At 50.6% G+C, this 12903-nt stretch overlaps 1 protein-coding gene across 1 annotated transcript; it reads left to right on the top strand.

Moving 5' to 3' along the window:
• Positions 1–597: 597 nt before the first annotated feature.
• On the top strand, positions 598–8114 carry Des (desmin). The gene is made up of 9 exons (XM_070016453.1): positions 598–1282; positions 2287–2347; positions 2458–2553; positions 2675–2836; positions 2989–3114; positions 3521–3741; positions 5335–5378; positions 7079–7161; positions 7364–8114. Exons 1-9 carry the CDS (start codon positions 705–707, stop codon positions 7403–7405), a joined length of 1413 nt encoding a protein of 470 aa, XP_069872554.1. The 5' UTR covers positions 598–704; the 3' UTR covers positions 7406–8114.
• Positions 8115–12903: the final 4789 nt, after the last annotated feature.

The raw sequence follows: 12903 nt of genomic DNA, 5'->3' as shown, positions 1-12903 counted from the left end.
AGCTGGAACCAAAGTGCCAGGGGACATCTCTGTGCAAGCAGGCTCTGGCCAGGCTTGCTCTGTGCCCTCCTAGCCTCCCTCACTGCCTAGCTGCTGGACGCCTGTTCTTTGCCACACAGCTCCAATGTCTAAGTCTTCAGAAATAGGGTGGTTTAGGGCCTTTCTTGGTACAGATCTTATTCTTTCAAATGACCCAAAGTCTCTCCTTGGAGAAAGAAAAAAGGTGGGGGGGACCCTCCCCTAAATGAAATGGAAATGTCTAGCCTGCTCTTCTCAGTCACCAACACCATCCCTCCCCAGGAGAAGGGAGGTACCCCCCAATGCTGAAAGGAGTCCCCTGCCTGGGGCTCCAGCCCGGCTGGGTTGGCTTGTTGCCGGCCTGCCTGTCTGCTGCTGTCCGGAGCCAGGCAGCCCCCCCTCGGCTCTGGGCGGGCTTGGGGGCGCGGGCCTCCCGCGGTGTGTGTGTGTGGGGGGGGAGCCGGCCTCCCCGCCCTCGCCCGCCCGCCAGCGGCCGCCCTTTCCTGGCAGGACAGAGGGATCCTGCAGCTGTCAGGGGAGGGGCGGCGCGGGCTGATGTCAGGAGGGCTACAAATAGAGCGGACGCCTAGGGGCTCCGTGTCCCCTCGTCCAGCCGTCCACTCTGCGCCGGCCGCCCGCCGCCCTTGCTCCGTGCGCCCCCCGCCAGCCTCGCCCGCGCCGCCACCATGAGCCAGGCCTACTCGTCCAGCCAGCGCGTGTCCTCCTACCGCCGCACCTTCGGCGGCGCCCCCGGCTTCTCGCTCGGCTCCCCGCTGAGCTCGCCCGTGTTCCCCCGCGCGGGCTTCGGCACCAAGGGCTCCTCCAGCTCCATGACCTCCCGCGTGTACCAGGTGTCGCGCACGTCGGGGGGCGCCGGGGGCTTGGGGTCCCTGCGGGCTAGCCGGCTGGGGACCACCCGCGGGCCTTCGTCGTACGGCGCGGGCGAGCTGCTGGATTTCTCGCTGGCCGACGCGGTGAACCAGGAGTTCCTGACCACGCGCACCAACGAGAAGGTGGAGCTGCAGGAGCTCAATGACCGCTTCGCCAACTACATCGAGAAGGTGCGCTTCCTGGAGCAGCAGAACGCCGCCTTGGCCGCCGAGGTCAACCGACTCAAGGGCCGCGAGCCCACGCGCGTGGCCGAGCTCTACGAGGAGGAGCTGCGCGAGCTGCGGCGCCAGGTGGAGGTGCTCACCAACCAGAGGGCCCGCGTGGACGTCGAGCGCGACAACCTCATCGACGACCTGCAGCGCCTCAAGGCCAAGTGAGCAGGGCCCCACTGCTCAGCACTCTCTTGCCCGCCCCCCTCCCGGGGCGGGGCGGGGGGGGCGGGTTGGGATCCTCCTTGACCCTGTGCTTGGAGAGGTTCAACCCCCTTCTCCCCCAGCTTTCCCTTAAAAAAAAAAAAGAAATGGACCCCAGATCTCTCTCCTTTGCAATCTCCTAATCCAGGAGGAATTGTCTTGAGATAGATCAAGGACAAGACAGGGGAGGCCCCGGGAAGGAAGCCCAGTGCTCTGTGGGGAGCCACCTTAAAAAGAATCCAAGAGGCCTCCGAGGTAGGGCTGGATAGAGGAGGAAGAGTCGCAGGATTCAGAACCGTCCGAGGAAGAAAGCCAGGCTGACTGGGGACAGGAAAGGTGGGCACAGGGGAGGGAAGCCAAGCTCTGCTGTGATGAGGCTCTGGGGAGGGGAGAAGAGAAGGGAACCTGTGGCCTGGGCCTGGCTGAGCCTGTGTCATTTCACAAGGTAAGTGGGTGAGCTTGAGTCAAGAGGAGAATGGGGGAGGGCTCTGGCCTTTGAAAGCTTGGGAGAACTAGCAGGTAGACTCCACCACGCATCCAATATGCAAAGGTTGAGTGTAGATTACTATGGGTCCTGCTTCTGTTTACCCAGTGAGCAGTCACCCTCCTGCTACTGCCAGTCACCAACTATAATTGAACCATTACACGGGTCTGGCTGAGGCTGAGAAACAGGGACACGGAGATGGATAAAATAGACACAGTTCCTAACCCCAGGGAGGTCACGGTCTGGTAGACAGAGACTTCAAGGGTGTGGCTCCAGGACAGAGAAGCCACTTCCGGTCCCCTCCCTGGGTGGGCGTGGCCTCTGACACTCCCCTTCTGAGCCTCTCCTTTCTACTCAGCTGGCAGGCCTCCTGTCTTGAATCCATTCCCTGATGAACCCCTTGTTGTCACTGCCAACTTCCTTACTTTGTCTGCCCCTCCCTCCACCCCAACTGTTGGTTGTTCTGTCTGTCCTGATTAGGCTGCAGGAAGAAATCCAACTGAAAGAAGAAGCAGAGAACAATTTGGCTGCCTTCAGAGCAGTGAGTGGTCCCTGGCCCCCCAGTAGTCTTTTCCCTTGTGTCTTCTCTGGTCTCCCTCTGCCCCACCTGGTTGTTCCCTGACTCTGTCCTTGTTGCTTGACCTTTCCCAGGATGTAGATGCAGCCACTTTAGCTCGCATTGACCTGGAGCGCAGAATCGAATCTCTCAATGAAGAAATTGCATTCCTTAAGAAAGTGCATGAAGAGGTACGCAGGGTCCTTGGACTGCGTAGAAAGCAGCTGGAACATGGGGCTGACTCTAGTAGTGAGGGTGTAAGGGGGCTCCTGGGGACCTGAAAGGGGACTAAAGCCCAGCCATACCCTTCAGGAGATCCGTGAGCTGCAGGCCCAGCTTCAAGAACAGCAGGTCCATGTGGAGATGGACATGTCCAAGCCAGACCTCACAGCGGCCCTCAGGGATATCCGGGCTCAGTACGAGACCATCGCGGCTAAGAACATCTCTGAAGCTGAGGAGTGGTACAAGTCCAAGGTGAGTGTCTTGGCCCAGGAACTTGGTACTTCTGTCCCCCTCAATCCCAGCATGGAGGTGCTGCCTGTGACTCCATCTACAGAGGAGGGTGAGCATAGAGTGTCCAGGCTCCTTGCTTGCCAGACCTGCACAGGTCCTCTTTCTACCTGCAGGTGTCCGACCTGACCCAGGCAGCCAACAAGAACAATGATGCCCTGCGCCAGGCTAAACAGGAGATGATGGAATACCGACACCAGATCCAGTCCTACACCTGTGAGATCGATGCCCTCAAGGGCACAGTGAGTTCCTGCCCACCTCCACAAGCTCAGTCCCTTCACGTCTGCTGCTCACACCCACACTTGATGACTTTGGCTCCCTCTGTGGGTCTTCCTCTCACATCCACAACAGGGGTGAAAACAGACTGGGTTCACAGTTGGGCTCTAAGGACTTGGAAGGCTCTGGAGGGCATCTCCCTAGGTGGGGAATGGGGAGACTAAATGAAGATATTCCCTTTTATGTGGCTTGATCTTAAGACTTCATCTGAGTTCCTGAGTTCAGGGTTTCCTAGTTAAGAAGCTTTGACAATCCCTAACCACCTAGAATTGCTGCTTAGCAATTCTAAGGAACCATTCTGGTCCCTTTCTGTCCTCGTTTCTGGAGATGCTCTGAGCCTGTTCGTGACTTGAGCTCTCCCAATTCCCGCAGAATGATTCCCTGATGAGGCAGATGCGGGAGCTGGAGGATCGCTTTGCCAACGAGGCCAGCGGCTACCAGGACAACATCGCCCGCCTGGAGGAGGAGATCCGGCACCTCAAGGATGAGATGGCCCGCCACCTGCGCGAATACCAGGACCTGCTCAATGTGAAGATGGCCCTGGATGTGGAGATCGCCACCTACCGGAAGTTGCTGGAGGGCGAGGAGAGCCGGTGAGGAACAAGGCAGGGGTTGGTTGGGGTGTTAGGTGTAGGGGGACCCAGTCTGTCCAGATCATCTCAACAAGACTTCAAAATAATTGATAGAAGAGGCCACTGTTCCACTTACTCATCGCAGAGAATTAAAGGCCATTTGGGTACAGAATGATGTAATTAACAGCTTTTATAAAAAGAGAAATATAAGTATTCCCTTACCCAGCTTTAGAATTAAAAACCAGCAGCACAAAATCATATTCAGCAATCAGTAATAAAATATTACTGCCAGTCAAGGGAGAGATGAAAGCAGACTAGGGAATGATGAAGGAAAGAGAGGGGGCAACTAGAGATAAATGAGACAGGAAGGCATAGAAAGAAAGCCTTGCACACATGATAGGCTAAGTGAGGGCACAAAGAGACAAGTGTGAGCCCACAGGTGCACACTCACAAGAAGACACATAGGTGATGTGCATAAAGTAATCCCTTTTTACACATGGGTAGCAACCAATTAGAAGGGATATGAGAGAGATTTCTGGGGTGATAAAACTATTTTATGCCAGTTACTAGTGACTCACACCTGTAATTCTAGCTACTCAGGAGGCTGAGAACTGAGGATTGCACTTTAAAGCCAGCTTGGGTAGAAAAGTCCTTGAGACTCTTATCTCCAATCAATTACGAAGCGCGCACGCACACACACACATACACACACACACACACACACACACACACACAACAAAACACAAACCTGCAAGTGGAGCTGTGGCTCAAGCAGTGAGCAAAAATCTCGGTAACAGCATTGTAGGTCCTGAGTTCAGGCCTCAGGACCAGCACATGCACACACACACACACACACACACACACACACACACACACACACACACACACACACACACACAGAGTCTGGACTCAGACTGGTTGTCACATGGATACAGATGTTGATAACATTCATTGGATCTTCCCATTACACTGTGTGTAAATTTATCCTCAGTATAAGACAGATCTATTGTTCCGAAAGAATGGTACTTATCAATAGTCATAAAAATAAAGCAGTGGTTAAAAACAAAGTGGCAGACGTGTTTAGTTATGGACTTATACCTAAAAAAAGATTTCAGATTTTGTAAAGTGCAGTCTAGATGAATAGCCTTTTAAGGTAGCAAGAGCTGTGTTTTGTTGTTGTTGTTGTTTCCCTGCCCCCCTCCTTCCAGCACCAGTGATCCATGGTCAGTTTCTAGAACTGGAGGGTGGCCTGTCTGGAGCGCGGGCACATGGTAGATGCCACTCACAGCTGCTGGCCATATTCCTACAGGGCCAGAACAGGAGGAAGTGATGGGGACCTGTGCGGTACAATAGGGCTGGGCATCCTCATCTCATACCTACAGGCCAACATTGGATCCTTCCAGAGGAGACAATTCCCAGGACAGCTAGAGGTGGCTTTTGATCCTAGGCTGTGTACAGTACGGGCAGTAAGAGTGATGGGGGCCAGTGAGTGAGATTGGGACGGCTGAGGATGGCATTGAGGGAGAGGACAAGGATGAGGAGGCTTGATGGGTGCTCACAGGGAGAGAAGGGAGTGTTCTTAACCCTCCGGGGACTTGTCTTTTTTTCCCCCAGAATCAATCTCCCTGTCCAGACCTTCTCTGCTCTCAACTTCCGAGGTAAATGTGTGTTTGGTGGGGGAATTGGGATTACAGGGTCCATGAACACAGTCTGGGCACTGCTCAAGCCTGCCAGGAGGGGTAGATAGAACTGAGGCAGGCCAGGCCTGGAGGAGAAAGGGATCCCATGGCAGGTGGAGAATGTACACAGAGGCACATCAGGCACTGGGGGGGAGGGGGAAGGGAGAGAAAGGAGAGAGAGAGAGAGACTTTCTTTTTTGGACTGTGATGTACATTGCCTGGAGTACTGGGCCTCGGGAAGTGACCTGTGTTCTGAATTCCAAACTCTGAAAGAACCAGGAGTGAGTTCCAGGTGGCAGGTTCATCTCACCTGCTGGGTGACAAGTTCTCCAGGATCTGTCTGCATGTTGCCAAACATTGACTTCCATTTGTTGGGCACCTCAAGTTTGTGGGAATAAGATATTGGATGCACGGTTGAAAAAAACGAAGCCAAATCTTAGCAAAGCCAAACAATGAAAAGAATGAGCTCTGAGGGCATTCTGCCATCTCGACATTAGTAATATGCAGATTGAATGGCTTTCCAACCCCAGAAAGCAGAAAAACGCATTCTAATGACACATTAGGAAGGCAAGTCAGAGTCCTTGGCAGCTTCTCCTTTCCTAGATCAAACCTTTTATGTCTTCGATGTTCATTTCCAACAGGAAAAAATACACACTGTGCTCCACTGCTCCACTGAGTCACGGCATTCAGCCCAGGCTATGCTTGCTAAGGAGATTTGTGAATGCCAAACTTGTGATACTAAAAGCTTAAATTTGACCCACCCTATAAAACTCAGACCACTCTTTTCAATTGGTTGTTTATACAGACACCAAGTGTGAGTCTTGCATGTAAAATCAATTGGTGCTTTCTTTGTCAGATTGATAGCTCTGTGCCACAATAGGAGCAAGCATAATTGTAACCATTTCCCAGAGAGGAAACTGAGGCACAACAGGTCAGAGAATCAGCATAGTGATCAGTGATTAATTCCCATTCCATCTCGCTTTATTAAGACCTCAAGCTGCCCATTCTGAGCCCAAAGAAGTCTGGGTCTCAAAGATCCTCCAAAAGGGTGCCTCAGACCTGGGCTTGAGCTGGGCATTGGTGTCATAATCCTAGCTACTCAGGAGCACTAGATCCTCAGATCATGGTTCAAAGCCAGCCCATACAGGAAAGTTTGTGAAAATCTTATCTCCAATTAATCACCAAAAAGCTAGCAGTGGAGTGTTAGCTCAAGTGATAGAGCATCGGACTTGAACAAAAAACAACAACAAAAAACAAGGGACAGCACTTAGGCCCTGAGTTTAAGCCCTAGTACTCACAAACAAAACAAAATAAAACCAAAAACAATGCTGGACATTATGGTTCTCATCTTCTCTCCCAAGATTCCCAAGATACAAAATGATGTAGGACTTTCCTGGAGCCCAAGGGGGAAAGGAAGCAAAAAAATTGGTAGGGAAAATATAAATGTTAGACCCTCAAAGATTCTGAGACCATTCCAACTTTGGAGCTGGCTCAGGACTCTTTAGACCCACTTTCTAGGTGCTGGGCTTTGGGATGGGTATTAAAGTCTTGAGAAAGTCAAACACTCATCTTGAGGGTGTGGAAATCTGCCATGGCTCTGGGTGATACAGCCTAGATTGAGCTTCTAGTCCTCCATGTAGCCCAGAATTAGGATGAGCACACGGTGGGGTCTCTTACAGAAACTAGCCCTGAACAAAGGGGTTCCGAGGTCCACACCAAGAAGACTGTGATGATCAAGACTATTGAGACGCGAGATGGAGAGGTGAGTGGTCTGCCTGGCCCTTTGTCCTTGGTGGGTATCTGGGAAGCTGCCAGCCAGGTATTTTCCACCACCTACGCTGGTTGGGGCCTGTGGCTGAGGGTGAGTGGTCCCTACTGAATTGAGGTGGAGTAAACAGGGTTGAGTTTCCTCTCAGCGAGCAGTGGGTTGAATTGGGCTGGACTGGGCTTCTCTTCCCGTGTAGGTTGTCAGTGAGGCCACACAGCAGCAGCATGAGGTACTCTAAAGCCAGAGACCTTCAGACACTGTCCTGGCCCCTCCAGACACTTCACTGCCTCCTCAAGCCAACCTTTCCATCCTGGGATGCCACAGCAGCTGCCTTTCTCTCCTCACAGCCTCTGACTCTTCCTCACTGTCCACCACCCCCTTCCCCATAGTCCCATCCCACTAAGCCCCAGGGAGCACTCCCTAGTCACCCCTGCAGATCCTGCCTTCCATCCTGGCTGTTGGAAGTGGGTGAACCTGACTGTTGTACTGGATGGAGCCGGGCCCAACCCAGAAGCCAGTCCCACATCCCTGACTTCCGGCTCTAGCCTCTAGGGAGAGAGATCTGGAGCAGGGTCTGGGGCTGCAAGGTCTGGATGGGGCCCTTGACCCTTCCTACCCCCTAGCCTGGATAGAGAAAGGAAGGAAGGTCTCCTAAGCGAGCTGGGCAAGGACCTCTATGGGGACTGAGGCACTTGGAAGTGTTCCTCCGGTCCCTCCTTTTCCTTTCCCCAGCTTGGGGTGAACTTAGAAAGCAGGGGCTGTAAGAGGGAACCCCCGAAGGTGTTGGATGTGGGAGTAGGAGATACAGAAGGAGAGAGGATGAGATGCTGAGAGGAGAGGAAAGAGAGAAGCAGACTGGGCTCAGGCTGGCAGGAGGGCACCACCTCCCCTTGCCTGACCCTCCTATTGTTGGGGCTGTGGACAGAAACAATAAAGAATGAGCACAAGCCTGCGTGCCCCCTGCTGTCTTGACTGTTGGGTCCCCTGGGGGGTGGCAGGGTCTTTTCCCACACCACCCATTACTCTGAGATGGACCATAACACCCTCTAGCCTAGCCAGATTGCCCCCCCTGGACCTCCCAGCCCTAGTACATAGGGGCAGCATGTAGGACAGATGTGAGCTGGACATGTAGCAGGGCTGGGGAGCCACAGTACCTTCTGTTAGACCTAATTCTTGTCCTATCCCTTTGCTCCCCCAACCTCACCCTCAGATCAGCAGGGTAAAGGCAGGAGGCAAGGTAACACCTGTGTTTCTCTTCCATAGACTGGCTATGATGGAGGCTCTCAAAGAAGCCTTTGTCTTCTTTCTATTAAGCCTAAGACTCTTTTATGGACAGAGCTCAGGTCAGGAAAAACTACAGGGTCTGAAAATGGAAAGTCCTAACTTGTGTTTCGGTAAAAAAAAAAAAAAAAAAAAGGTTCAAGACTCTAAAACTGTTGGTCTATCCTACCTTCATCTGTAATTTCAATGCAGTGCTTTTGGAACACAATACCTTTGGGAGTCAAATTTCAAAGGAAAATGTGGGAGAACTGGGGAAGATGGGAGGTGAGTGTGGGACATATGAGAGAAAAGTAAGAAATCATGGAATACAATCGTACAGTGTATCATGAAGCCATAAATAGTTTCAAAAGACTTGCTACCGAAGAAGAAATATACAAAATATTAGTGGAATAAAAAACCCACAAACATATGAGACTCTAGTGTATATAAAAGGTGATTATTTTAGTTTAGGGATGACTGAATTAATCAATAGAGGGATTTGGGGACAATCAAGACATGTTGTGATTTCTTCACTCCCTCCAAAAAGCCATGGATACCCATGGCTCATGCCTATATTCCTAGCTACTTCTGGAGGCTGAGATCTGAGGATCATAGTTTGAAGCCAGCTTCAGCAGATAAATTTGAGAGGCTCCTATTGAACAGCAAAACAAAACAAAACAAAACACAAAAAAATACCTGAAGGTGGCTGCGTGTCTCAAGTGGTAGAGCACCACCTAAGGAAGAGCATTCAAATCCTAGTACTGTCACAGAGAAAAAAAAATTGGGAAATTTGATGGGTCCCCCAGATCTCAGACTTTAGGCTATTCCTCTCACGTTTAAAGGATTATCCTTTAAAGGACTTGGGAACACAATAGAGACTGCAAAGATGATGAACTCAATTTGCCTGTGAATAAACCTATCAAGATTTTAGCCTAAACGTCCCTACTTTGCCATCCCAAACTGGTTTTTCTAGAAACTTCCAAAACTCTTTCCGGTGGCTCTCCCTCTCCTTTGGTGTGATCCTGCCTGGCTCACAGGCTGTTCCTTCTCTGTAAGAACGTGGGTTGCCCCCTTTGCACTGGGGAAGCTGCGGGGTCCTTCTAACTCCCCACTTCTGCCACCTGTCACTCAATCATTTCTTTCCCCCAGAGAAACTCCATAAAACACAGACCTGGCAGTAGCATTTGCAATGTCTCCACATACGGGCAGGGGCTGAGGGGGAAAAGTAGACAAGGAGCTTCTTCTTCTTCTTTTTTTTTTTTTTTTTTGTTGGTCGTTGGGCTTGAACTCTGGGCCTGGACACTGTCCCTCAGCTCTTCAGCTCAAGGCCAGCGCTCTACCACAGTGCCACTTCCGGCTTTTTCTGCTTATGTGGTGCTGAGGAATGGAACTCAGGGCCTCATGCATGCAAGGCAAGCACTCTACCACTGAGCCACCTCCCAGCCTGACAAGGAACTTCTTAATTCTGGAACCATGTGGGGCCTAGAATATGAGTTGACTTCTCTGTAAGGAAAATATCTGGGTAGGGGCTGGGCCCCGGTGGATAAGAAGGAGGTTATCTGAGACAAAATAAAGGAGCCTTGAGCCTTCTCTTTCCCCTGAATGAACTGCAGGCATTTACCTCCCCCATGAAGGAGAAAGAAACAATGGGATAGCTAAATTGTCGACCACCCACCTTTATAAAAGCAGTTCCTAAGTACAAACTAGTCAGTGGGGATGTAGGGAAGATCAGGATCTCAGTCGTACCTCCTCTTCCCAGCCTCACCCCCGCTTCCATGAAGGACAGTAATCCTCTCCATGTCCCCGGCATCCAGAACTCTGCTTCTATGGAGGCTTCACCAATAGGGAAAGCTCTGAAGGGAAGCTTTTCTTCTCTGCACACCTATGACCCGTGACTACACCACTGGTCTTCAGATCTGCCCTCTGTTCCCAGGAAAACATTTCCTGAGCAGAGTCTTCCTGGGCCCGTCCCACCCAGAGTCAGCAGTGACTCAGGGAATCCAGAGGATGAACAAAACAATCCAAAAATTAATTAATTAATAAATAAAAAAGGTTTGTGTGGCCAATAGACACATGAAGAAATGCTCAACTTCTCTAGCCATAAAATAAATACAAATCAAAACAACATTGAGATACCACCTCACCCCAGTTAGAATGGCTATAATCAAGAACTCTAATAACAGAAGCTGGAGGGGATGTGGAAGGAAGGGAACCTTACTGCATTGTTGGTGGGAGTGTAAACTTGTTCAACCACTTTGGAAAGTAGTATGGAGGTTCCTCAAAAGACTCCACATAGAGCTCCCACATGACCCACAATCCCACTTTTGGGCATTTACCCAAATGATCACAAACAAGACCATACTAAAGCTACCAGCACAACTATGTATACTGCAGCATTAGTTACCATAGGTAAGATATGGAACCAACGCAGATGGCCCTCAGTAGATGAATGGATCAAGAAAATATGGTATATGGGGCTGGGAAGGTGGCTCAGTGGTAGAGCGCTTGCCTTGCATGCCTGAGGCCCTGGGTTCGATTCCTCAGCACCACATAAGCAAAAAGAAAAAAGCCGGAAGTGGCGCTGTGGCTCAAGTGGTAGAGTGCTAGCCTTGAGCTGAAGAGCTGAGTGACAGCGCCCAGGCCCAGAGTTCAGGCTCCACGACGGAACCCCCCAAAAATGAAAATATGGCATATATACACAATGGAATTCTATGCCTCCATCAGAAAGAATGACATTGCCCTATTTGTTAGGAAATGGAAAGACTTGGCAAAAATTATATTAAGTGAAGTACGCCAGGCCCAAAGAAACACAGGTCCCATGGTTTCCCTTATTTGCAATAACTAGTCATGGCCTCCTAGACCTAAGTCTCCCTCTGTTCCTGAGGGGCTCTGAGGTTTTCTACAAGGCTGTAAACATCAAGGAAGAAGAGGGCTGACAGAGACTGGTAGTTTCCTGTGGGACCCCAGGGCCAGGCCCAGGCCAGCTTTAATCCTATCTGGGGGAACTGAGCTTGAAGGGCTATAGAGGGACAGGTCACTGTGGCAGGAACTGAGGGCCCAGTGGGCACTTTCCTACCCCATCTGTCCACTCTGGCTCCCCTCCCAGTCTTGTCTCTGGAGGCCATATCCATCCCCTTTCTCCTTCTCACCACAGGCTGGCTTGAATATGCAAATAAGCCCCAAATATGCAAATAACCCCCCTGATCTTTGATTCAATATCTAAAATGTCAGCTACCCAAAGATAGTTTTTGTCTATTTTATTCACTTTTATATCCCTACTGCTCCAAAAGAGTGCCTGGAACATAGTAGGTACTCATTAAACATTCAAGTGCCTCTTGAATGAATACCCAGTGGACAATTTTATTTACTTTTCTCTGAATTAAATATTCACCATAAAGGGCTAGTGGCCCCCACTTGGTTCAATGAATATTGACTGACAATATTTTCCTATGTGCTAGGTATACAGTATATCATTAAGATTGGTCCCATGGCCCAGAGAAGTGGGGTGACCTGCCAAGGTCACACAGTAGTCTGCAGCAAAGGAGGATGAGGGAGAGGGAGGCTTCTTGGCCTCCAGAGCCCAGATCTCTTTCCATGACACCATAAACTTGTAATCAAAAAGCAAGGCAGACTGGCAGCACACATGTCCAGCCTTGTGCCAAGCTACCGGGTTCTTCGGGGTGCATGCCCAGGGACAGACAAGCACTTCAAAGCCAGCTGCCCTGGGCAACTGGACTGGCAAGAGCCTAATAGCGTCCAGCTATCATAGCTTGAATGGGCTCATCCACGAGAGGGCGCCAGTGACTTGCATGGGCCTTGCGCTTTCCCTTCCGGAACCCACAGACCCCTTATTTGGGTGCAAGTCAGTGAATGATTTCCTTATGGGCATAAGAAAGCAGGAGACAGCCATGTTCCAGGCTCTGTGCCAGACCCTTTTAAATAGTTAATATTCGTTTTAAAATTTAATATAATAATTTAATGCCATCATAACAACATAAGTCAGATCGTGTAATTCTGCTCAAACCCCTGAGATGATTTCCCATTTCACTAAGAATAAACGTAGCATGGCCTGCAAGATGCCAGGCCATCTGGTCCCTGTGCTGGGAGCTGTGTGTCCTCACTCCCTCCGGCCTTGCTGACCTTCTGGCTCTTCTTGGAACCCAGAGCCCATCAAGTACATCTTATTTCTGCCTGGAGCAGGCCTACCCAGCCCTTTGTGTCATTTGCTTCCTCGTTCCTTCAAGGCTGGCTCCAGTGTTCCGGTGGAGGCCAGTTCCAATCACCCTGCTTTAAAGAGCAATCTCCCACCATATTTGCATCCCTGTATTCTGCTGGACTGCTTCCACAGTATTTGTCTCATTAGTACTTACCTGATAGTTTTTACAACTTTCTTTACATTTATTGCATGTCTCTCTTCTCTCATAGAAACAACCTGAATTTGTCACTGCTGTCAGCAGTGCTAGCCACACAATAGGC

Source organism: Dipodomys merriami, unplaced genomic scaffold (genome assembly GCF_024711535.1).
Source record: "Dipodomys merriami isolate MVZ:Mamm:240054 unplaced genomic scaffold, mDipMer1.0.p SCAF_1, whole genome shotgun sequence".
Classification (NCBI taxonomy): Eukaryota; Metazoa; Chordata; class Mammalia; order Rodentia; family Heteromyidae; genus Dipodomys; species Dipodomys merriami.
This window is presented reverse-complemented; position numbering and strand designations above follow the sequence as displayed.

Bases quoted from the DNA above. Each gene is read 5' to 3' on its own strand.
- Des (XM_070016453.1), top strand. From the start codon at position 705: ATGAGCCAGGCCTACTCGTCCAGCCAGCGCGTGTCCTCCTACCGCCGC. The intron at 3,742-5,334 runs GTGAGGAACAAG...TTTTTCCCCCAG, and splicing joins CTGGAGGGCGAGGAGAGCCG to AATCAATCTCCCTGTCCAGA. The intron at 5,379-7,078 runs GTAAATGTGTGT...GGTCTCTTACAG, and splicing joins CTCTGCTCTCAACTTCCGAG to AAACTAGCCCTGAACAAAGG.